The 26,164-nt window shown below is 45.3% G+C and overlaps 1 protein-coding gene across 9 annotated transcripts in view; it reads right to left on the reverse strand.

The window, feature by feature from the left end:
* The window catches only part of OTUD7B (OTU deubiquitinase 7B), a 48,571-nt gene that overhangs the window by 5,043 nt on the left and 17,364 nt on the right, over positions 1–26,164 (reverse strand). For 8 of the 9 annotated variants that reach the window (XM_015595490.2, XM_025052165.1, XM_015595488.2 and 5 more), the window contains 7 exons: positions 16,307–16,457; positions 13,105–13,293; positions 11,015–11,242; positions 9,509–9,610; positions 8,461–8,588; positions 1,938–2,050; positions 188–315 (listed from right to left, as the gene is read on the reverse strand). In XM_015595490.2, coding sequence (XP_015450976.1) covers positions 188–315; positions 1,938–2,050; positions 8,461–8,588; positions 9,509–9,610; positions 11,015–11,242; positions 13,105–13,293; positions 16,307–16,391 — 973 coding nt within the window. In that variant the 5' untranslated portion in view covers positions 16,392–16,457. Of the gene's footprint in view, positions 1–187; positions 316–1,937; positions 2,051–8,460; positions 8,589–9,508; positions 9,611–11,014; positions 11,243–13,104; positions 13,294–16,306; positions 16,458–26,164 lie in introns of those variants that run through there. The other variant, XM_025052167.1, reaches the window with a different exon arrangement.

Genomic DNA, 26,164 nt, shown 5'->3' on the forward strand with positions numbered 1-26,164 from the left:
GCAGCCTCATCAACTAAGCCCAACTGCTTTACTCCGAATCTGCTGAGAATTTTGCACTGTTGTCATTTACAACTTGTTTTTTCCCCACCGAGGGCCCCTACATCCCCTTTCCCTTGTGCCTCCCGGTGCTTGGCCCCAGGCTCTGCAGAGAGAGGGTGCTCGGGGCGGCGTGAGGACTGGCCCCCACCTTCTCCCCCGGAGTCCCTCAGCATGGTGTCCGCCACAACCACTATCGGCCTCCTGAGCACGTGGGCGAGGACGAAGACATGGAACTCTTCCAGACTCTCATAGACAGGCTCCTCTGAACTCTCCACCCTAGAGATGCAGGGGGGGAAGAGAGGAAGGGGGAGGGAGGAAAACAGAGCAAGAGACCCCTGAAGACCAGCTCTGCAAAGAAGAAAAAGAGGGTGCCCTGTCTTGGTTTTCTAATCCTAAATTTCTAATCCTAAGGCTGCTGCGGACATTATTTCACGCTACCACGGCTGCTTCTCCTTCCGGCTCACAGACGGGCAAGTCCCAGAAGAGGGGTGTGAAGGCTCTAGGGCTGAGGCAGTGCGAGGAATCTGGAGGCAACCCCTCCTGAATGCCCGTCTGGTCCAACAACCAGTAGCTCGATACGCAACTGGGCGCCCCCGTCCTGCTGACTTCCCCCCACGACTACCCACACGCCATACTCACTGTACCCTACGAAACCAAGAAACGGAAATTCCTCCTCCTGTGTTCCCTCACTTGAACAGCCTCGCCATCTGCCTGGTAGTCTCATCAGTGAACTGTTTACTATTCTCTATCTCTCATCTCCGATGACTCGCCACCTGGCTGTCTCCTGTACCTGCCTCCTCTGGCTGCTCTGCAGTCCGCCCCTCTCGTTCACACCGATGGCCCTCTTTTCCCTGGGTCACCACAACAGCCTCGAGTCTCCCCCCGTCCCCCACTTCGTCGTTCACTCTGCCATCTGTGTGTACACAATACACCAAGTTGCTCCTGTCGCTCGCACACTCACAACTCAGTGGCTTTCCGCCCCCCTGAAGCAATGTTATCCAACATTGGTGCTCGCTACGAATGCAGGTTTCTGGGCCTTACCTCAGTCCAGCTCAAGGGTGGAGGTCCAGAAATCTGCATTTTAAACAGTCCTTCCAGATTATTCTTATGCACAATAAAGTCGAGATCGGTTATAATTTTTAACTTTTTATTATCGAAAATTTCAAAATTTTAAACAGACTCAACACTAGAAAGAATATTTTACTAAACTCTCATGTAGCCATTGCCCAGCCTCAACAATGATACGCACGGCGGACCTCGTTTCGCCCAGATCCTCGTCTGCTTCTCTATTGGCTCCCACTGCCGCCCGCCCCGCCCGATTATTTCAGAGCAAATCCTAGACGTCGCATCATTTCATCCATAGATATTTCGGTTTCTATCTCTAAAACACAAAGAACTTAAAAGAAAATACCCACGACACCATTAATGTCAAACTTTAAAAAGTTAACGATAATAAAACGTGGACGTTGTTCGCATTTCCTCAGCCGTCCACAGGTTGCGACTGACTGATATGTGTCTCAGGTGTCTTTACACTTAGGGTCCCTCTCTCTTTTTATTTTCCTGGCAGTTTATTTATTGAGGAACTGGGTCATTTGTCCTATAATTTCCCAAGTCCAGACAGGGTACTATTTTAATTCCTTAGCACAGGGCAAGAGAAGCCTCAGCATGGCACACAGTCTGGGCCGCCCAGCCTCATCTACTGTTCTGCACCAGGTACTCTACATCCTGGTGATTCTGAACACCGGTAGCTTCTAGAACACACCACGCTGTCACATGCTGTCACTCTGCGTCCTTGCCATGGCTCCTCTTTCCTTCTAACGTCCCCTTAGCACAGAGTTCTTTGGACACAGAGGACTCGGTAAAGATTACTTCCTGCTCTCCGACTCAGCCATACTTACCCACCACAGTTGGCTCCATTGGCACCTAGGTGCATGCGTGGTTCACTGGAGGCAAGCTTGATTAACTCGTTCCATTCCTTCTGCCATTCGTCCTCTGTGTACACCAGCCCCGACTGTGAGAGAGGCAGGCGGGGAGAAAGCAGTCAGGGACATGGTTCAAGAGGCAACAGCCATTCCAACTCCCCACCATCACCCCACTCCCCCCCATCACCCCACTCCCCAATTCTCTTAGCTCCTGGCTTACAATTTGCACTACGAAGCCACATCTCTCCTCCCTTTTATAGTTAAAATTCATGAAAGAATAGTCTATGATCGCTCTGGCATTTCTTTTTCTTCCATTCTTTCCAACCTATTAGCCTCCAGCCTACTAACCCCCCCCTGCCCCCACCACCACCACCACATACACCACACACACCACTTCACCTGACTCTGGCAAAAGACAATAACCTTCTAATTGCCAGATTTCGGTGGACTCTGGTTCTCATCTTTCTCAGCCTTCGGGTGGCATTTGATCTCCTCTTTAAACTTGCTTCTCCTTTAGCCTCCACAATGCTACCTTCTGCTACCTCCGTGAACTCTGCTACCCCAGAAATACTGGTGTTGTGTCAATGACTTCAGTTGGTTCCTTCTGGGTGATCTCTTCTACTGCCACAATCTCATGTGCTACTCTCTACAAGGCTCAGGACTCTAAAGTCTCCCTCTCCAGCCCAGACTTCCTCCTAATTTCCATATTCACGTTCAGCCGCCTCCTGATGATCACCACCTGCCCACGACTACCTCAAACTCTAGTCAAAACTCAACTCCTACCTCTTCCAAACCCGCTCTTCTTCCCGTATTCCCACCTTAGTGAACAGCACCGACCAGCACTTAAACATCCAAGCTAGAAAGCAGGGAGTTCTCGAAGACCCTTCTCATTCCACCCACCCCACACCTGGATCTCCTCAGTCAACAGTCATGAAACACGAACTACTGCAAGAGACTCTTAACTGGTCTACTACTTCCGGTCATGCATTCTCTGCTCCATTTTCTACAATGCTACCAGAAAGATCTTTCTTAAATTAGAATCTGATGTTTGCGTTCTGCCACAAATTCCTTTAAGAATCATCATTTCCTATTAGACATAATTCAAACTCCTTACGCGTAGCATGTGAAGTCTACCTCCTGGCCCCTACCCCCTCCCTAGTCTGATATACCATTTAACTAGTTTGTTGAATGCTCCATGTTGTTTTACGTTTCTGGGCTTTCCTCTAAGTTGTTCCTTCTGCCTCGAGCAGCTGCTCCCTATCCACCTGGTGAACAATTTCTCAGCTCTCAAGAGAGAACTCAAGTATCATTCTCCTATGAAGACTTTCCTAAATCTCCCTGGTAGATCATACTCCTTCCTCTGTGTCCTTCCTCCTCAACTGCTACAGACTCCTATCATAAACATCGTAACCCATTACTTTGTTGCAATTATGTATTTACATCTCCATCTCCTGCTGCTACTCCTAAGGGCCTACACCAACTTTTATGTGAGATGCCTACTGTGTGATCAGTAATCAATAAATATATGCCAAGTGAAACTATAACTTTTGTCAAAGGAACAGAAGTGGTACAAACCATTTAAAAATACCGTATTGGCTTTAGACTGTATATGATGATTTAGGAGATAAGTCTAATAACATTTGGCTAACATTAGAGTTAAAATGAGTTTACACTGCTTAACTACACACCGACAGCGTAAAAAGAATCACAATTAAAACATGAGGGGCATCGGGAACAAATTTAACGGGAATTAATTTTGTGAGCGCGTTCTACTTTAATTAAAAAACGACAAAACTATTTTCTGTTGCAAAATGCTATCAATTTTTTTTCAATTAAAAAGAACAACAACAATGCACAGATTATATGTGGGTGCTCTGGTCACTCTGACAAATAGATGGTCATTGATACACATCCACGAGGGTCGGCCTCCCGTCTTCCTCTTAACTGTTCCTGCTTTCCTGTTTTTACACACACGGCCACTAGGTGGTGGCCCTTTAAGCCAGAAAATGTTCGGACTGGGTTTTACCACCAATTTGAACACAAAACGAGGTCTGGGAAATCAAAACCATTTTAGTTTGTTTGATGTTTGGCACTGGCTAAAAGAAGCTCCCCAGTCTGTCACGCTTCTCCCCCGCCTTCCCACTCCCAAAGCTGAATGACCGGAGCTAACACAAGCATCTCGGCTACACTTCTACTACGGAGGGAGCTTTTAATGTGCACAGCAAAAGGAGTGCTCCTTTGGTAGCCCCCATTCTCTGTGCACGTATTTCCACTGGGGACTTTGTGAGGGAACAGGTGGCTGACCAAGAATAGACCCTGGCGATTTCTGGGCCCCCTGCTAAATACCATCAGAATCTAACCCCACCTTTAAAATAAGAACTATAACAGCTTAAAAGCTGGAACTGGGCACACCTACTCTCTGACTGTTGCTGTCACTTCTATTAATAACCAGCATGCTCTGGTTTGGTCTTTTTTTTCTTTTCTTTTTTTTTGTCTTGGGAGTGGTCAACTGTAAGATTCCGTATGGTGTGACTTCAACAATGAAGAAGGCAAACTCTGGCCTGGCTCCAGCTCAGGCAGAGGCAGCTCTCCACGAGGACCAGCTCAGCTCACCAGGGAGCCAGGTCTGGCCCCTCTCCACTTACTTCCCTCCAGAATCTTCCAGGGCAGACTGGCTGATCAAAGACAGGGCTCTGATCTTAATATCATTTTAACAATGGGTCCTTTGTTTTTGAGAAAGAAATAAAACATATTCTACTTACATATTTAAATTTTTCAGGACATATAATTCTAATAACTAATACCAAAAAAAACCTCTTAGTTCTGTATTATGGCCAGTTATGATTGAGCAACAAAGAGAGAAAAGAAAGAAGATAGAAAGAAAAAAGGAAAGTGTCTGAAGAGAAATCCCCATGTTAATACCAGAAACGCCCACCTGCACACCTGGAAAAAGAGAGCGAGGGGAAAGGGAAATAGGGAGACTCGTCACCTTCACGGAAAAGTACAATGTCATTGCTGAAGGAAAGGGTGGGAACCTATTAGCCTCCAGCCTACTAACCCCCCCCTGCCCCCACCACCACCACCACATACACCACACACACCACTTCACCTGACTCTGGCAAAAGACAATGACCTTCTAATTGCCAGATTTCGGTGGACTCTGGTTCTCATCTTTCTCAGCCTTCGGGTGGCATTTGATCTCCTCTTTAAACTTGCTTCTCCTTTAGCCTCCACAATGCTACCTTCTGCTACCTCCGTGAACTCTGCTACCCCAGAAATACTGGTGTTGTGTCAATGACTTCAGTTGGTTCCTTCTGGGTGATCTCTTCTACAATCTCATGTGCTACTCTCTACAAGGCTCAGGACTCTAAAGTCTCCCTCTCCAGCCCAGACTTCCTCCTAATTTCCATATTCACGTTCAGCCGCCTCCTGATGATCACCACCTGCCCACGACTACCTCAAACTCTAGTCAAAACTCAACTCCTACCTCTTCCAAACCCGCTCTTCTTCCCGTATTCCCACCTTAGTGAACAGCACCGACCAGCACTTAAACATCCAAGCTAGAAAGCAGGGAGTTCTCGAAGACCCTTCTCATTCCACCCACCCCACACCTGGATCTCCTCAGTCAACAGTCATGAAACACGAACTACTGCAAGAGACTCTTAACTGGTCTACTACTTCCGGTCATGCATTCTCTGCTCCATTTTCTACAATGCTACCAGAAAGATCTTTCTTAAATTAGAATCTGATGTTTGCGTTCTGCCACAAATTCCTTTAAGAATCATCATTTCCTATTAGACATAATTCAAACTCCTTACGCGTAGCATGTGAAGTCTACCTCCTGGCCCCTACCCCCTCCCTAGTCTGATATACCATTTAACTAGTTCGTTGAATGCTCCATGTTGTTTTACGTTTCTGGGCTTTCCTCTAAGTTGTTCCTTCTGCCTCGAGCAGCTGCTCCCTATCCACCTGGTGAACAATTTCTCAGCTCTCAAGAGAGAACTCAAGTATCATTCTCCTATGAAGACTTTCCTAAATCTCCCTGGTAGATCATACTCCTTCCTCTGTGTCCTTCCTCCTCAACTGCTACAGACTCCTATCATAAACATCGTAACCCATTACTTTGTTGCAATTATGTATTTACATCTCCATCTCCTGCTGCTACTCCTAAGGGCCTACACCAACTTTTATGTGAGATGCCTACTGTGTGATCAGTAATCAATAAATATATGCCAAGTGAAACTATAACTTTTGTCAAAGGAACAGAAGTGGTACAAACCATTTAAAAATACCGTATTGGCTTTAGACTGTATATGATGATTTAGGAGATAAGTCTAATAACATTTGGCTAACATTAGAGTTAAAATGAGTTTACACTGCTTAACTACACACCGACAGCGTAAAAAGAATCACAATTAAAACATGAGGGGCATCGGGAACAAATTTAACGGGAATTAATTTTGTGAGCGCGTTCTACTTTAATTAAAAAACGACAAAACTATTTTCTGTTGCAAAATGCTATCAATTTTTTTTCAATTAAAAAGAACAACAACAATGCACAGATTATATGTGGGTGCTCTGGTCACTCTGACAAATAGGATGGTCATTATACACATCCACGAGGGTCGGCCTCCCGTCTTCCTCTTAACTGTTCCTGCTTTCCTGTTTTTACACACACGGCCACTAGGTGGTGGCCCTTCAAGCCAGAAAATGTTCGGACTGGGTTTTACCACCAATTTGAACACAAAACGAGGTCTGGGAAATCAAAACCATTTTAGTTTGTTTGATGTTTGGCACTGGCTAAAAGAAGCTCCCCAGTCTGTCACGCTTCTCCCCCGCCTTCCCACTCCCAAAGCTGAATGACCGGAGCTAACACAAGCATCTCGGCTACACTTCTACTACGGAGGGAGCTTTTAATGTGCACAGCAAAAGGAGTGCTCCTTTGGTAGCCCCCATTCTCTGTGCACGTATTTCCACTGGGGACTTTGTGAGGGAACAGGTGGCTGACCAAGAATAGACCCTGGCGATTTCTGGGCCCCCTGCTAAATACCATCAGAATCTAACCCCACCTTTAAAATAAGAACTATAACAGCTTAAAAGCTGGAACTGGGCACACCTACTCTCTGACTGTTGCTGTCACTTCTATTAATAACCAGCATGCTCTGGTTTGGTCTTTTTTTTCTTTTCTTTTTTTTTGTCTTGGGAGTGGTCAACTGTAAGATTCCGTATGGTGTGACTTCAACAATGAAGAAGGCAAACTCTGGCCTGGCTCCAGCTCAGGCAGAGGCAGCTCTCCACGAGGACCAGCTCAGCTCACCAGGGAGCCAGGTCTGGCCCCTCTCCACTTACTTCCCTCCAGAATCTTCCAGGGCAGACTGGCTGATCAAAGACAGGGCTCTGATCTTAATATCATTTTAACAATGGGTCCTTTGTTTTTGAGAAAGAAATAAAACATATTCTACTTACATATTTAAATTTTTCAGGACATATAATTCTAATAACTAATACCAAAAAAAACCTCTTAGTTCTGTATTATGGCCAGTTATGATTGAGCAACAAAGAGAGAAAAGAAAGAAGATAGAAAGAAAAAAGGAAAGTGTCTGAAGAGAAATCCCCATGTTAATACCAGAAACGCCCACCTGCACACCTGGAAAAAGAGAGCGAGGGGAAAGGGAAATAGGGAGACTCGTCACCTTCACGGAAAAGTACAATGTCATTGCTGAAGGAAAGGGTGGGCAAGCTTTTTCTGTAAAGAGCCCGATGGTAAACCTTTTAGCCTGTGCCGGCCACGGGCAACTCATTCTGCTGCTGTACAAAGCTCTTAAAAAGACATACCCATGTAAATGAACAGGAGGGCTGTGTTCCAATAAAACTTTTTTTTTTTTTTTTTTTACAGAAACAATTGGTGGGATTTGGCTCAGAGGTCACAGTTTGCCCAACCCCTGTTTTGTTATGGGGATGGAAAGTACAAACAGTCCATTGTTAATTTCTTACACAAAACCAGCTTCAATATTTGCTAAACGCCTGAGAAGTACCATTCAAACCCAATTTAACAGGCACATTTTTAAAAATTTAAAACAAAGTATTTGAAAAATAAATGGTATACATGGCCAAAAAAATTTTTAAGGATTTATATTTCTACTCGGGTTGAAAACATAAGTCCTTAAAAACTGGTCTAGCCTTATTACGAGCATAAAACTCAAAATGATACAAAAATTCCTATGGACCTGTCATAACACATCTTGCAAAAGACAGGCTCACTGGGCGCCAATCAGGTGAAAAGCAGTTAGATACGTCCTCTGTAGGCCTCGGCTTCCCCACACCTGTTCTCGTGTCTCTATTAGAAGGCGTTTACCCTATGGTGTTCTCTGCACTGTCTACAATTTCCAGAATTCCGGGAGGAGTAACTGAACGAAGCACCTGGAGATGCTACTGAGCGGCAGGCCCTGGGCACCGCCCCCGGTACCTGGGACAAGGTGCCCCCACCACACTCCCTCACCTCCTTATTCTGCTGTGTTTGCTGCCACCTCCAGCGCCGGCGCAGCGCTTCCTTCTCGGCTCCCTTCTCCATCAGTGCATACAGGGCTTTCCGCAGCATCAAGTCCCGATCGTGGAAGCCCCACATCCCTGTGGCAACAGCACACGCCAGTTAGAGACCTTGCCTTGACTCAAACCCGCTTATTAGTTATGGCACACAGACTCTGGCATGAAGGGCATCAGGCTGAATGAAGCCCAAGTTCAAAGAAACCCTTCCATGACTTAGGGGAAAGGTACTTAATCAATGAAGAACAAATGTTTCTACTCTGGAGGTTCAGAAACTTCGAGGACTTGACAGTAGGGGACATGCGACGTCCTGTGAACTCCTGACAGGAAACCTTCCTGACACAGGGCTAACACACTCCAGGACAGAGCAGCAGCGCACAAGACGGGTCTGGCACGTGGCAATCAGCATCGAAGCTTGAGGGACGCTTGGAAAATGGGGACTTTTTTTTAAAGCTAAGGCAAATAATATATTTAATTATAAATGGCCTTTATAATGTAAAGTAAACAAGTCTCCAAAGGATTGATGAAAACATCTCTTTTTATATAGCAAAAGAATAAATGTGAAGTAGAATCGTACACACATACAGAGCTATAAATGGCCTGCGTTCTGCTGCTCATGACGTCTGGGGGTCAGCAGTCAGGGTGGGACCCATGATAATTCTGTGTTCTCCGTGCACTCTCCGAACGAGACTGCAAAACCAGGGCAAGGCTCTCTGTCTCTCTGTCTGTCTGTCTGTCTCTCTCGGGGCTCTCTGTCTCTCTGTCTGTCTGTCTGTCTGTCTGTCTCTCTCTCTGTCTCTGTTTGTCTGTCTCTGTCCCTATGTCCCTCTCTGTCTCTCTGTCTCTCTGTATCTCTCTCCCTCCCTCCCTCCCCTCCTCTCTGACCTTGCTCTGAACCATCACTCCTGCCTAAGATCGAGGCTGGCTGGATCGAGTCCTGCACATGAGACTGAACTCTCCTGACCCCTTTCCGGGAGGGAACGGAGGCCGCTTTCAAGACTCACCGAGAGACGCTGCGTGCAAGAGGCAGTTTCCATCTCCAGTAGTTGCCAAAGGAAGCAGCCTCTGACAGGTGGGGTCCACGCTCACCCACCAGTTCAACCGCCCTACAGAAACAGGAGGAAAAGAAGAGCAGATTATGCATAAAGCTCTTCCCACATCCCTACCTTTAAAAGATTCCAAATCTGCCTCCTCTAGGAAGCCTGCCGGAATCAAATCATAACGCTACTGCTCTTCTCTTACTCAGGCTATTATGTCTTCTTCATTGTATCTAGTTGGTCAGAATCTGTAAGCATAACTAGTTAGATCGATGATTCTTTAAATGGAAATAATTTTGTCCCAAAGGGGACACTTAGCAATGTCTGAACGTAAGTTTGGTTGTCACAACTGATAGCAGGATGCTACCTACGTCTAGTGAGTAGAGGCCAGGGAGGTGCTAAACACAATGCTCAAGGCAGCTCGCACAAAAAAGGATTATCCGGTCCGAAATGTCAACAGTGCTAAGACTGAGCGACCCTGGGTTAGGTGGTTAGGCCAGGGTCATAGGCTGAAATCTGTACTGGCTACTTAGTCTGATTCCTTCACTCTGGTCAGGAGACCAGTAAATATTATAGCTCGGCACAACCCATCAACAGTGTAAGGAAAACAATGCCAAGCATATAGTCAAAGTGTCACGCAAGTATCACCTGCACATATGACAGGCGGTCCGTCAGTATGTATGTGGTATGACTTTAAAGACACAAGCACGTAAAATACCCAAGGTGAGTCTCAGTGCTGTAGTCATCCCACAACTGCCGATCCATCACTTACACGAGGAAAATACTTTCTGAATGACGCTTAAAAGTTTTCTTGAACTACTGAAGAGTACAGAGGAAAAATAGAAACTGGTCTATAATCTCACCAGGTAAATTGCTAACTTTAAAAAAATTATCAGTCAACGCACCTGGGTAGTAGAGAAGGGTACCAAACGAAAACTAAAAGCTTCCTTCCCACACGCCCGCCTCGCTGCCCCGGTCGGTCCGTCCATGGGAGTTTTTAATACCTGACTAGCTTTCCCAGAACACCCATCACATTAGCTAATTTTAACAATAACTTAAGATAAATACAACTGCAAACAAATCCTTTGGGAAAAGTTCAGAAAAACAAACGTGATTTTTCAGATTAATCACCACCGTGCAGTCTACAGCGCTGGCTCCTTCTGTTTACCAAAGCTGTTCCAGAGCGATTATACTGCATTTTTTTTTTCATGCATCGATTTTTAGGTATCGATTCCTAGGCTTTTCATGCGCGTGTCTCGTTTCCCTTCCATCCGATGGGGAAGTGTCTCATCTGTGTTCTTACTGTAACCTGAAGAAGCGCCTGGCTCGGTACGTTTACCTGACTGACTGCTGACTCTGACTGCAATCGGATCGTACCCTTAGACTGGAAGCTCCTGGTCACACCCGGCCCGCCGCGTGGCCCCGGCTGTGCAGAGCGGAGCGGGGAGCGTGGGGAAGAAGGCTTTCACTGACCTGCCTGCTCCAAGGCAACCAGCATAGACTGCTCGATGAGGTCTCGCTCTATGAAGCTGCGGAAGTCTTCACTGTACACGGTGAGGTCTGGAAGCTGGAAGGCACAGACGGGCATTTCCAGGGGGTGCTCACTGCTCCCCCCACCCCCACCATTGGAGGAGACATGGGACCGGGCCAGGGAAACAATGCTGGAGCTGGCGTGGGAGATGCCCCTAGACAGGCGTTTTTCTGCAATGAGAAACGGAGTCACCTTAGAACATACACAGCTCACTCAGAACTTTCCACTCACGTGGAAGATTTCCAGTCAGGGGAAAACGGTGAGTCTCACTGGCTACCAAACTTCACAATCCTCTTTCTCAAGCCAAATACAGTTGGAGAAATAGCGAGTGGCATTTTTGCAGGCACTCACGTTAGCACCAAATATTCATTCCTTTCTCCCCTTTTTGGCATCTGCCCGAACTTCTTCTCCCCATGACTTTTTCCACTTCCATTTCCCAGCATGATAGGGACCCACTTGTTGGGCAGCTTGGTCATTGTTTGTCGGGAGGAAGAGGAAATATGAGGTTTCGTTTGGCTAGATAGACTCAAATAACCTTTCTGATCATTTTCACAGTCTTGCAGAATGTAGAAAAGGATTCCCATCATAGAAAATTAACGATAAATCTTACACATTCGGGAACTTTCTTATCTACCACCAATAACATTTATTTATATTATTTACTATAACTTTTCTTGATATTCATATTTATCAAAAATTTATAGGTACAGTCAATTCTTACTTAACATGTTACAGAGGAAGACAGTAATATAGACAGCAGCCCAAATTATGTCATTTATTTTGAATACATGGCACTTACGATTCCCCAGCAGATATCCCACTGTGACCATAATTTGCTGACTAAAGCATTACAATTCATTTGCACGGCTTAAGTTGTACAAAGATTACCCAAAGAGCTAAAAAACGTGTTGGGCAGCAGTTCTTGACCCAGTATTTGCCAGAGATGATGCAAAAAGTGAGTAGAGGGTTGTCTAAAGTTATTTTATAGTGATGTTATTTTTTAGACTCTTTTTTAGGTATTTAAATAGTACCACACACTCACAGTAAAAAATCAAAATAGAATCAAAAGGTACAAAGTGTTTCAAAGAAACCTCCCTCTCATTCTAAATTCCCGACCCCTTTCCCAGAGGTAACCTTTTGTATCTTTCTAGAATTTTTTATACCCACAGAAGCACATATAGCTTTTAAAATCATACTTTAAAAATCTAAACAGGGTATACTATACACACTGTACTGCATCTTAACTTTCTCAATACATTTTAGGGATTTTTCCAAAACAGCACAAGTTCCACCTGACTCTTTCTAAGGGCTGCAGAGCATCCCACAGTGTGGCTGAGCATCCCGCAGTATAAATGAGCATCCCACAGCGTGGCTGAGCATCCCACAGTATAAATGAGCATCCCACAGTGTGGCTGAGCATCCCATAGTGCAGATGAGCATCCCACAGTGTGGCTGAGCATCCCACAGTATGGATGGCCACAATGTATCTAACCATTTCTCTATTAATGGACATTGAAAGTCGTTTTTAAGCTTTAACTTCCAGGCTTTACACTACATACCTGCATGCGCTTATCTATGTGTGTTTTATTTATTTAATGTATATATATATACACACATGTACATAAACATGATAAATTCCTAGAAATGAGTCTGAGTATACGTGCGTTTTTAAATGTTGGTAGATACTAACAAATATTAACAAAATGGCCTCCAAAGAGGTGGATGGTAGTGACCCTTTGAATTCTATTGTTATGCGCACCTTGTTCCAACAATTACATTGTATTCCCCTTCCTCTATTTTTTCACAGTACCCACAGAAGGCCTTTGTACGGGACAATGCTCAGACTCAGAGCGCTGAGAGAGGCTCCAGCACCTGGACAGAAGGAGGCCACCGCCGACAGCTTGGCCAGGAGAGTGAGAGGAGCAGAGTCGCCGCCAAAAGATCACCAAAGTCTCCAACACCTCCTAGCAGTCCCCGCCTAGCAGGCCCCCTTCCCTCTCCACTCCACGCGCCAACGCTGTTACTCCGGTACCTTGAACGATGTCATCCTGCCGCTGCAGGGTGGGCCGGGGAGGGCGAGCAGACTCTCTATCGGAAAACCCTTTCTCGGGGGTCCTGGAGCCACCACTCCCTTCACTAAAGGGGGACGGCAGGTTCCCAGCATGGACCTGACGTAGCTGTTCAAAATCACTGAGGGCAGCACTCACGTCCCAGTTCTTCCCTGTCAAGAGACAAAGCAGAAAGTGAACTGGGGACAAAGAGTGTAAGGGACCCGCGGACAGACGCAGAACGAGCACGCCAGCCACCCCATCGAGACACGCGAGCAGGCGCTCACGCGCACCTCGCCGTCCTCTCCTCGCCCTGCTCTAACTTTTCTCACACACTTCAATCTGAAATATCACACTATTTACCTACTATTTCGTAAGCGAGCTGCACGAGCACAGAAGCTCTGTCCTTCTGTATTGTTCTAAGTGCTTGCAACTCATTTCATTTTTGTAACAACCTATATGGCATCATCTTCACTTTCATAGCCAGGGAAATTGAAACAATTATTATATGTATTTAACGCTGTTGCTATTATGTTTGTTATATTTCTCCAGTTAAGCTGTATCAGTCATCATATCTGATGAATTTACTTCTGAACCATCACACTCACCATTCGCTCCAACTCCCTCTGCTGGCCTGGAGCGCGAAGAACACCCCACTCAAGGCCTTGCCACCAACCGTTCCCACCGGTCTCCCCAGATGAGCACGACCCCTCATCTCCTTCAGGAATCTGCTCAAATGTCACACTCTTAATAAGGCCCAGCCTGACTACCCAATTAAAAATCACAACCTCATCATTCCCCTTACCGTTTTCCATAGCACGTAACACCTTATAACACACCTTACGATTTACCCGGTTACCATGCTTAGTGTTTATTGACTATCTCTCCCACTAAAACGTAAGGGAAGATTTTTGTTCGTTTTGTTAAGTATCTAGAACCTGGCACATAGTAGGTACTCGATAAATACTTGTTGAAGAATGGAGGGCTTTAGTCCTGAATGAATGAATGAATGAATGACATCTGTTTCGAGCACGGGATCTGTATTTCCAACTGTCTGCTAAATTCCCTAAAATCAGGTCCTCCTAACAAGCAACATACCCAACACTGAACATCCATCATCTTTCCTCCTAAACCTGCTTCTTCTCCTCCGTCAGCCTGTGTCCCCTCAGTCAGCAACGGCATCACACCCCCTCCAGGCCGGAAACTTCAGCTGTCTTCAGCTCCTCGTGATTCCTCAGATCCTGCTCCTCCTCGCCCACTGCCTAGTCACCCCTCACATCGGTCCCCCCAGAACACCTCCCCACTCCATTCTCTCTTATCCATTTCTACTGTCACCACCCCAATTCAGTCCTCATAATCTCCGCGGGGTCCTTGGTCTTTTGGGAGGGGCTGTGCAGCCTCTCAGCCCCTAACCCCCGCCCTCTCTAATTTGTTCTTTACACTACAACCGGGGTTACCTTTGAAAAGAGAAAGTAAGAGACAGAAAATGACGATCAGTCTTCTGATTCCCCTTCTAAAGTGTGTCCTAAATCCATCCACTTCCCAGTCTGCTCTCCCACTGCAGTCCGTGTCACTGTCACTTCGCATCTGGACTGCGGCGACGTTCTCAACTGACTTTACCACGTCCGCTCTGGCTGCCTGCCGGCCCGTTCCACATCCTTCAACCAGCACAGTGCTTCAAACTCAGACTCGATCGCGTCACCCCCTGGTCAAAATCCGTCACCGGCTCCCCACTGAATGCAGAATGGAATTTAAGTTCCTTACCGCGGCCCACAAAGGCCCCCAGGTTCTGCTTCCGGCCTGTCTACGCCAGTTCCCGCCATTCTCCCAGCGCTTTTCTTCCCTCACTCGCTATGAGTTTCTTCAATGTGCCAAACTCTCTTCCACCTTAGTCCTTGTACGAGCTGTTTCTTCTACACACACACACATGCTCTCTTCTCCACCCGCTGCTACCCCTACGCATCCTTCTGGGTTCAGCTCGAACGCCACTTCCTCAGAAAGGCCTTTCTGCGCTCTCTAATTCAGCTTTTTCTCTTAATTGCCATAGCACCCTCGACTTTTCTCTGAGAGAGAAAAGCATTAATTGGCAACAGAATTGTTAAGAGCCAGACTCTGAAACCAGACCGCCTAGGTTCAATCCCACTTAACCTCTCCGAACGTCAGTTTTTAAAATGTAATGCTGGGCTAGTGAAACCTATACTGCAGAGTAGTCGTGAGAATAAACGTTATCTCAAGTATGTCACACATGGCACATATAGGTGTGCAACACAGGCTATAAGAGGAAGAGGAGGCATTTGAGCTGAATCCTGAAGGACGAGGACAATTTCAGAATAGTGACACGGCATGCTCAGGACACTGCCTGCTCAGGAAATGTGATCAGGGAAAGGTGACGGGGTAGATGCTGGAGCACAGGAAGTGTGGGAGCGGGTAGCAGGAGATGAAAATTTTAGATGCAAGTTAAGGGCAAAATCATACTGAATTAGCAAACTGGAATTTAAACCCTGATCTTCCGTTTCCAAACTAACGCTCTACCCACAGGTAGCCAAGCAAATGTCAAATTGTGATACCTTTGGATGACAACCTAAAAAATTATCCATGTAAGAATGTGCCCTTTCCCCCACAAGCTTACCTATTTGTATCACTATATGTTTTCATCGTCAATAAGCATGTGTTAATTATGACTCCAAAGAATCCCACTGAATGATTCCATGTCTAAAGACCTTAGAATCTAGAGCGGGCATCCTTACGCGTGTGTACCGATGCAGGGAAACAAAAGAAAATGAAAATAGGAAATCGATGCACTCTGCACAGAATTACCCAAAAAAGGGAAGGAAAGAAACAAAACCACAGATTACTCCAAATACGAAAATCTAAAAGTCATTTCCATATAGAAGTCTTAAAGATCTAGAATTACGCTTTTAGTGAACTAATATAAAATTTCACTTGCATTACCTGAGCATAAATTGACAGTGCAGAAAGCTATACCAAAAATTCAAGGTGAAAAGGGTATTTTTGCATTTTTAAATTATGGTGGGTCATACGCAAAGTAGATTATTAGAAGTAACTTAAATGGAAGGCCTACCACACAAAAAGTGTCTTTCTGATCACCTTAAACGTTCTGAATCATCCTAATAAATATTATCGCATTTGACTTTCTCTCCTCATTCTCTCCTGATGACCACTTACCTTCCAGGAGATCTCGGGCCAGCCCTGGCTCTGCTCCCGTGGAACGGACAAAATCAGACAGGACAGCATCCATGTCCGGGGTCATGTGATCACTACGGACTCTCAGGCAGCTGATGTAGGGAGGACATAGGTCAAAATTCGGGGTCTCCACCTAAGGAGGAAATAAACACGTAAGGCTCAAATCTGGAACCAGATGATCACAGCCCGATTTCTGCAGCTTCCAACCCAAATGGGGAATCTCTCCATCCCAGCTCATTCACTTCAGTTGAATTTATTATGAAGAGTAACATTTAGTTTTCTAATTCCTCATTCATTTCTTAAATACTACATTACCACAAAACCATAATACCACTCTAGATAACGCTTTACCCTGCCTTTCTGGAGTGTAACCTTTCCACTCATTGGTTTGCTAATCCAAACTCGCGAGAGGAAGCAGAGACGGCCACCCTGAAGAAGTCCCTATCTGCGTTATTCTCTAATATAACACCTTGTTTATTTCCTTCTGACACTTGATATGCCCTGAAATCACTGTAATTAGTTGCTGACTAGCTTCCTTCTCTAATATGTAAGTTTCTTGAAAGGACGCTTACGTGTCTTGTTCACTCATGTGTCCCCAGCATGTATCACTTGGCACTTGGCACCGTGCTAGGCACGCAGGCCCTCAGTAAGTATCTGCTGAATGAATGAAGGAATACTATACACTAAACCTTTAGAGCTGACCACTCTTCTGATGCTGGCTAAGGAAATGACAGGAGCAAACTAATAGCTAAAACTACTCGAAATAAAACCATATACTGTTAGAAAGAGTGGCAATCCCAAAGGTTCATGACAAAATTCAGTCTTTGTCCACTAACTCCACGACCGCGGGAAGCATGCCTTTCTCCGCCCAGGCAAATGACTGCCAGTAAGTTCACCTGAGAAAGATCTCTTTCAGACTTGACTTTGGCAGACACTACGTCCCTGACCGGGCAGCCCCGCATCGATCGCGTCCCTCTGAAGTGAGCAGTCTCAGCTACGGAAGCAGTGACAGAACGGAGGGCAGTTTCTACCCAAATTCTGCCTATCGCACAGGTTTGCAGTTCTCTGTAGAAGTGGATTTGTTCATAAAGTCACCAGGCGCACATCTGCCCTATGACACCCACCGTGGAAGGCCAAAAGTAGATTTTTCAAAGGTAACGGGTGACAGGTGACTGCCTCTTCAGAAACACCTCCTAAACGATCTGAAGGCTAAGGGTAACTCTCAGATCTACTTTTTCTTCACACCAGCTCTGACCCCAGGACACAGCTTCAGTGGTATGATCACACCCCGCTTCTCTGCATTCCTTAAAATACAAAGGCGACGATTTGTGGGTCACAAACCCAGTAGGTCACTGACTTGACAACACTGAATTTTCATGAGAGAAAAATGGCAAAATAGAGTATTCTCTCTTTAACTGTGAGATCCGTGAGTGTACGGACATGTTTTATTCATATTTGTAGTCCCAACATCTAATGTAGCATCTACAATATTACAGGTAGTCAATCAATGCCTGATGAGTAAATGATCAAATGGTTGAGTGAATCTCCATATCAGCCACCACTGAACCAATCTGAGGCTTAACGTAGAAGATCAGAAATTCTAGGGTACTTCAAACTTCGTATCGCCCCTCTATTTTTAAGGGCCTATGCCCTGGTCCCAATCTCTCTCTCGAAGTTTTAGAAACTCTCCTTTTTAAAGAGACATCAATTATACTGTCACTATTTCCACTGTCCTCATATCGCATGATTTTTACCTACATCTACATATACTAGCTGCGAGACTCTGGTCAAATTACTCACAGGGTTTCAGTTGCCTCTTGTATATCCTAGACTTGGATTCGATGACTTTAAGATCCTTTCCGGGCTGAAGAACTGAACTTCTTCAGCTCACTGGAGCCTCATAAACTATGATCCTTATATTTCCTTTTGGTCTGCGTATTATCAATGTCTAATTTACTTCCATGCCAATTATCACAATTGTCAGTAAAGGCTACCAATACATACAGAACTTCTGGCTGAAGATAACTCAAATTTAAAATGTTAAGTTACAAAATCAGTTAGTTCCTCACATTCATTACTTAAGAATTAAAATTTTTCAGAAGTCAGAGATGACTGAGGAGCTTCTCCCTCTCCTAATACAGACAAGAATTCCTCCTGTAGGCTCATTTCAGTCAGTCTTGGGTCGCAGGAGATGGTAGCAGCCCGAATAGCTTAAATTCATGAATAATTCAAAACCAAGAGCATGCTGCAAAATGAACTTCAATCTTCTATCTTTAAAAAAAAAAAAAACATGCAAGAGAACTTGGTAAAGCTACTTTAATTTCCGAAAGAATGTGGGAAATATAGAATAAACAGACAAATAGCTATCAGTAAAAAAGTGCTCAGAAGAGAAAAGAGCTGATTAAGCCACAGGCAACTTCGCAGCTGGACACAGGCTTCCGAGTGAGAGAAGCCAATGAAAACCACCAATGTCATGGAATCGCAGATCTCACAGGCCAAAGCTGTAGGCCATTCTTTTCAAAAAGTATTTAAAAAAAATAATTTAGAGGTCCAATATTATCTAGAAGGCCTTGCTCAAAAATTCAAAGCACTAACCCATACTTCTCGGCAGCACATTCTTTCATAGTTGAGGTCTCCAGGTGCATGCCACGGACTCCGCCCAACCCCACCCAACAGGTGAGGACAGCGCATTTGTGACATCACCACCGACACCTGGCTGGAGCGTCTCAGATTCCGAATGGGAGTATCCAGGGCAATGACTAAGACTCACAGTCCTTGGCTCTGTGTCGGCACACCGGAAGGAAAAGGAGAAAACAAAACGCTGGCTTGCAAACTTTCAAATGAAACAGAACAGGCTCTCAAATAGTTGTTGACCGAATGGTATTTAGACAAATTTCGATTGGAGTCAAGATCCTCCAACCTTCTAACTGGAAGAGACCTCAGTGATTATTTGATCCGATGTCTGCCCCCGCACAAGAAGCTGTCTATTACATCTGATGGAGCAATCGTCCAGTCTCCGCGTGAATACGAGCTTTGATGGAGAACCCATTTCTTTGCCAGGATGTCCATTTTACTGTTGGACAGCTCTAATTGTTAGAAAATGCTTTTCTAAACTAAATCACCAGCCCTCCTCCTCTCACACAATGGTCCCTGCTCTGTTCTCCAGAACAATAAAATCTATTCCCGGGAATGACGAAATTTTTACGGAACATGATTAGATAAAGCATTTCTTTACATAAAAATTTATTGTGGCCCAACACTGCAACGTTATGAGCCAGCCAGTGCTCTCACATCACAAAGTCCGTCCTAGCGTCAGTGCCTGCTCCTACCCGCATTCATTCATTCGTGTTTGTGTCGACCCTGTAGCATGGACGCAAGATGTGGAATAAATGAAGTCGGTGTCTTGTTCCAAGTTCACTCCTGCCGTCTCTGCTCTCACCTCTACTTCCACTTCCGGGCCCTCCTGAAGTGATGACAGCAACCAAGAATAAAAGCTGACAATATTAATTAAGCTCTTTCAAAAACATCATCTTACTCATTAACGCCAATCCTCCTCCAGCAGGCTTATCATTCCCAGTTTACAGACGGAGAAACAAATAAGGCCTGGACAGTCAGGGGGCGGGGGGCTGCTCAAAGTCTGAACCCAGATATTGTGAACACATGCTCTCTCTACTCTACCACGCTGCCTCTAAGGCGCTGGGGCACGATGTTCCCCAGACCTGCACTGATTCTCACCCAGTTAATTCCTTCACCGTTGGAAAGGCCTGTGCCAATCTCTATTTATTAATGACTTAGATGCCTGTCTTATATTTCAGATTTCCTCACTTCAAATCCTTCCATTTTCCTCAGCAATTTCATCACCCATCTTCACAATCCATGCAACATTTCGACTGGAGAAATTAAAAATCTCATCAAATGCAAAGACCTCGTCTCTACTCCAACAACTCAGTCCTGGATCCTGTCATCTCCAGAAACCACCCCACCTCCAAGTCTTCAACTCCCAACATCTTACTCTGGCTACAACCTCGTCTCCTTCCAGCTTTTCCTCTCGACTACTAAACCACCTCAGACCAAGACATCCAGTTCCTTAACCACCTTATTCATAAATTCAACAAAAATCCAGGGAGTGCCTACTGCGTGTTAGGCATTATGGTCAGGACGAGGAACATAACCGTGAACTAGAACGATCTCTCATCACAAAGCTCCCAGTGTGGAGAAAGAAAACCACAAAATTTCACCAACAATTATAATTTATTAACGAAATGCTGAGGGGAGAAGCGTTGTCTCCTATAGGGTCAGGAAAAGCTTCCCCAAGGAAGTGACGTTACATCGAAGAACCAGAGATTGAATAGGAACCGGAGAGTCAAATCGGGAAAGAAAAAAATGCTCTGAGCAGAGGAAACATCTATCTACGTTCTATGGCAGGAAGGAACGGTGCAAAATGAGGATGAAGAAAGGGCCTCGTGGACCCTGTTAAATTGAGAGTTTTATCCTAAAAGTAACGAGAAGCCACTGAAGGGCTGTGAGCAGGGGCAGGATATAACCAGACTCGAATTATTAAAAGATCGCCCTGGTTGCAGTGAGAAGAATAGTCTGGAGGGAGCACAAGTGGATTAAGCGAGAATTGGCTAGAAAATTATTACAAGGGTGATGGAGAGGTGGACCAGAACGATGGCAGTGAAGACTGAGAAAAACAGAGACCCTACTGTCCCTTCCTGCATAACGGAATGTGAACCCAATGACTGATCGCTTAATTTACTTTCCTGTAAAAACCTAATTCCCTTATTCTTCTATTTCATCCGCCCAACATGGATCCTGCATTCAACTTCTCTGCTACTAAATGGGACTATTGAGTAAGACAAGACCGCATAACCTTGCAGAGCAATGACTACAAATATACGATGTTCAGTCTCATTCCTTTCAACGAAACACTGCCGTCTTTTGCTTGATTTGGGACCTCAACCGAACTTCTCGGTACTATCCCACACCTTCACCATTCTCCTCGAGCCTCCTACCATCCCTTCTCACCTCCCTTACTCCTGGCAGATGACCTTGCCTCCAACTTCACAGAGAAAACTACGAAACAAGAACAAAGCCAGAGGAGTTCCTTCGGGTTCCCTCCCCTCCCCTGCTTGCTGGCTGCTGGTCTCCTTTTCCCTGCAGAACTCCTAAAACAGACCCATTCACTGATGCTGCTTTCTCACCTTCTGCTCAGTCCTCGACCCACCAAAATGGCCTTCTACTGGAAGAGAATGGAGGTTCCTCAAAAAATTAAAACTAGAACTATCACGTGACCCAGTCATTCCGCGCCTGGGTATTTATGTGAAGAAATCGAAAACACTAATTTGAAAAGCTACATGTACCGCTACGTTCACTGCGCTATTACTAGTGATAGCCAGGATAGGAAAGCAACCTAGACGCCTATCAACAGACTAATGGGTAAAGAGGTGGTACATACATGCAATGGAATATTACTCAACCGTAAAAAAGAATGAAATCTTGCCACTCGCGACATGGATGGACCTATAGGATATTGTGCTAAGTGAAATAAGTCAGAGAAAGACAAATATCATATGATTTCACTTATATGTAAAACCAAAAAAAAAAAACAAAATAAACGAACAAATAAAACAAACTCATAGATACAAAGTAGAAATCAATGGTTGCCAGATGGGACGGGGGTAGGGGATGCATAAACAAGGTAGAAGGGAATAAGCACGAATTGCCAGCTATAAAAAGTCAAAGGGATGTAAAGCATAGAGAATGAGTCAATAACACTGTGATTACTATGTATGGTGCCAGACGGATACCAGACTTCCAGGGGTGATCACTTTGTAGAAATGCCTAATCACTACGTTGTACGCCTGAAACTGACAGAATGTCAACTGTAAATGAAAAATAAATTAAAATTTATGATAAAAAAGAGAGACTGACACTGACACAGGCAAGGTCTTCCCAGCCTCCTCACCGCTTATCGAAAGCGATCTCTTTGTAGCATCTGACACTGACCCCTCTTTCCGCCTCTCTGGCGCTGCGTCTCGGCCACCTCTGTGGATCCCTCTTCCTGTGCCTGCACCAGCAGTCAACGCGCCCACAGTTCGAACCTCAGGCCCCTCCCCCGCCTTCCGTCTTCTCATATCACCCCCACGGGAAATTCACTCATGCCCCTGAGCACCCAAATGCTGATGACTCCAGACGTATTCACAGCCCAAGCCCTTTCCACCCCGCCTGGGGCTCCCACATGCACTTCACACTCAACGCATCCAAACACCAGCTCACTCCTGCAGATCTGTCCCCGCCCCTCAAGCTCTTCCTCCTCCAGTCTTGCCTATTCCAGCGAATAGTAACACCCTCCCCCCAGTCGCCCAAGTCACAAGCCTGGGAGCCACCCTGGCCTCCTCTCTTGCCTTATCCTCATTCACAAATAGTCCTTTATTAAGTTTTCCTAATTTTACCTTAAAAATTTCTCAAATCAGTCATCCAACACCTTTCACGTGCTACATCTCTTTTATTCTCTTAGGTTTTCATAACCTGGAACCCCAGAAATAGCTTCCTAATTCCTCCCTCTTCCTCTCTCCAGCCATTGTTCAGTAGTTGCTTGTGGAGGCCGAGTGATCTAAAATGCAAATATGATAGCATCACACCCCGCTACTCCAAATTCCTCAATGGATCCTCAACCACTAAAGCTTAACATCCCGATTCCCACGCATGATAAACGAGACCCTTCACGATCTGGTTCTGCCTCACTCTCTGGGCTTATTACTTCCCATCGTTCCCCTTCTTGTGCCTGCAGATCCCCGGATGGACTGTGTGCTTCAAATTTCAGCTCGTTGGCACATGCTGTTCCTTCTGCCTGGAGTAACCCCTGGTCTGGACGTGAATCTCTCTCTCTTCTTTAAGACCAACTTGAGTGCTAGCTCATATGCAACACCTTCTCTGGCCTCCCAAGTTAAACTGCCCACTTCCTCCAGCTGCTACACCTTGCATTCTACCTCTATCATATTATTTATCACACTGCACAGTATTTGTGCCTATTTACATGTTTGTCTCCCCACTAAACCACGAGCAACTTGAGGGCAGGAATCTTATCTTGTTCATCCTGTATCCCTAGAATCTAAGCACCTAGTAGGTACTCAATTTTTGTTCAGATGAATTGAACTGTATTTGTACAGAGCCCCACTACACAAATACATACACACACACACACACACACACATTTATTTGTACAGAGCCCCACTACACACATACACACATACACACACACACACACACACACACACACACACACACACACAGTTGGTATCAGCTAATCAGTGTTGTAAACAGGTGAGTCTAAGACAGTGGCTCATCTCAAAGGCATTTACTTAAGATCGTTATATGATCTTATTTGCAACAGACTTCTCTTCCTAAACATTGGTTATCTCAGGCTAATATTAAAATCAGTCTGCACGCTCTGAGCGCCCAACTACTTAGTAACAGAGAAAAATGACCCCAAATTAAATACCGACTGTAGATAAAAGAGCTCTGTTAAAATGCCTGAGAAACTACTGACCCTCCCTACATTCTCGCGTCTACACTAGCCCCCAAAGCAGCCACATTCCCCCACTATGCCCGCTCCCCTGGTTCCACTGATGCGTTAAAGCTGTGTCTGAGGCCTCTCCGACTCCTCCCCAAACTCACTGGGAAACCACAGCTCTTCAAAGGTCAGGGACTCCAACACGTCTGTGATGCCAGCCCTGAGGAATCCAGACAGGGAGAAAGAGGGAGGCAAAACCCTTAGAAATCTCCCACAGTTCTCCTCTAGGTGGGAGGGAGAAATGAAAGGCTGTCTTGGCAGGCTGTTTTCCGCTAATATGGGTCCTTCGAAGTGAAAGAAACAAAATACGACCATAGAAAAAAAGAAAATATGACCAAATTCCATACTAAAGAGACCCATGTATCACTAGATATTACAACCCAGAGATAATAAGATGGGTCTAAAGGAAGAAGCAAGAGAAATAATACATGTTAAAGCTTTAGACATTACTGCATTTAAACTTCCAAGCAACTCTAAGAGGTTTGTTTGTATCGGTAACCTCAAATCATGGGTGAAGACACCAAAGCTCACAACACTTAGGTGACCTGCCCAAGGCTACGCAGGTAAAAAGTGGCAGGACCAGGGTTTTTACAAACCCAGCCAGGGTCCCAGGAGCAGGCCCTGCACCGAGTCCAGGGAGGACCAGGGACGCCTGGGAGCCCACCCGTGTGCAAGCCCACCCTCACTGCTTCGACGCCTTTCAACTCCACCTTGACAGACAGAATTGGCTCTGGGTTTATACAGATCTAAGTTCAGATCCCCAATCTACTACTAAGGGCTATGCAACCATGGGTTAAGTAACAGCCATGTTGTGCCTCTGTTTCCTAATTCCACGTTTAAAATGGGGAAAGAGCTGCATTTCAGATCACTATGCAACCATGGGTTACGTAACAGCCATGTTGTGCCTCTGTTTCTGCACGTTTAAAATGGGGAAAGAGCTGCATTTCAGATCTCTTGTCAGGATCAAATGACAAGATACGCAGAGCCTTCAGGGCAGTGCCTAGCACACAGTAGGTCCTCAAAAAACATCAGTTGCCTTCTTCTACAAACCGCCTCCCACACACTCTGCCTCACTCAGCTAGTGCTCAACGCCATCCCTGTGTCTTTTCCTGAAAAGCTCCCCGTGCTCCTCCTGGACCGACCCTCCAGGCCCACAGCCATTCCCGAGGCATCCAGCTCGTCACTCCCATTCCAGGCTTTCAACTCTGAGCCTTCAAGAATATGTCGTCAAGGGGCTCCCTTAGCTGTACCTTTTGCCAGGTGGTCCCTCAAAATTAACAGCAAGAGAAAAATGTCTTTCCTCTCTCCTAGATGTACAGACACAGCTAAACACCTCGTTCATTCTCAAATCTCCAGGCACAGTCATTTCACGCATACTCGCTGAAATCCTAGTATCTTAATCTGCCGGTCCTACTTCACCACCTTCATGTCTTACTATTCTCATCCTAAATTCGAAGATTTTATAACCTTCTCTTAACCTCATACATGTTGTCTGCTTTTTGGATTGTCGTTAAATGTTTACATCTCCTCCCACTCGCCATGCACAATTCTGTGTTGTTTCCCACCTCCATTACAGTCTCTATTCAGAAAAGTCGACTTCTTGCCCTGAATCGAACTTAAGAAGAAAAAATTCAACCCAATTGTATAATTTACCACTAGCAAAGCAAGCTATTAGTTTGCCACAGGCTACTGTGGATACGCACCGGTAAGGACTCAAGAGCTGGCCCCATGGCTTCGTCACAGCCACTGGTAGGTGTATGTGTCAGAATAAGATTTCACTACTTTTTTCAGGAGTTTTCTAAGTTGTTAATCGGGCCTACAAGTAGCGAACGAATCTCTAAGAGGCAAATCCCTATTAGAAACCAAGCGCCAACATGAAGATCAGGAGAGTTCGCAGGGATGCCCTTATGAATGGGCATGTGTCTTCTCGGTGCTACTGATAAAGACGCCTTGGATTACAGTTATTTGGGAAATTTAATAATTTGGAAGGCTTGCACAATGGAAGTGACCTTTGGAAAAATAAGGGCAGAGAGTCAGAGGGAAAGTCTATTATTATAATATTGGCACAACAACAGTAACTTGAATAGAAGCAGAAATCATGTTAATGTTTATTTTTTTAGATGCAGACCAGTAAGTCTATTTGCCACACACAATGAATTTTTTGTTTTTCCTTTCAGTTAGGGCCAAGGATAGTCTGAGGTTTGGTTCTCAAGAAATTCAACTTTCAAAAGACTAGTCTGTAAAAACAAAAGTTCAACTTGAGC

This window comes from Pteropus alecto, unplaced genomic scaffold, assembly GCF_000325575.1.
Source record: "Pteropus alecto unplaced genomic scaffold, ASM32557v1 scaffold106, whole genome shotgun sequence".
NCBI classification, from domain to species: domain Eukaryota; kingdom Metazoa; phylum Chordata; class Mammalia; order Chiroptera; family Pteropodidae; genus Pteropus; species Pteropus alecto.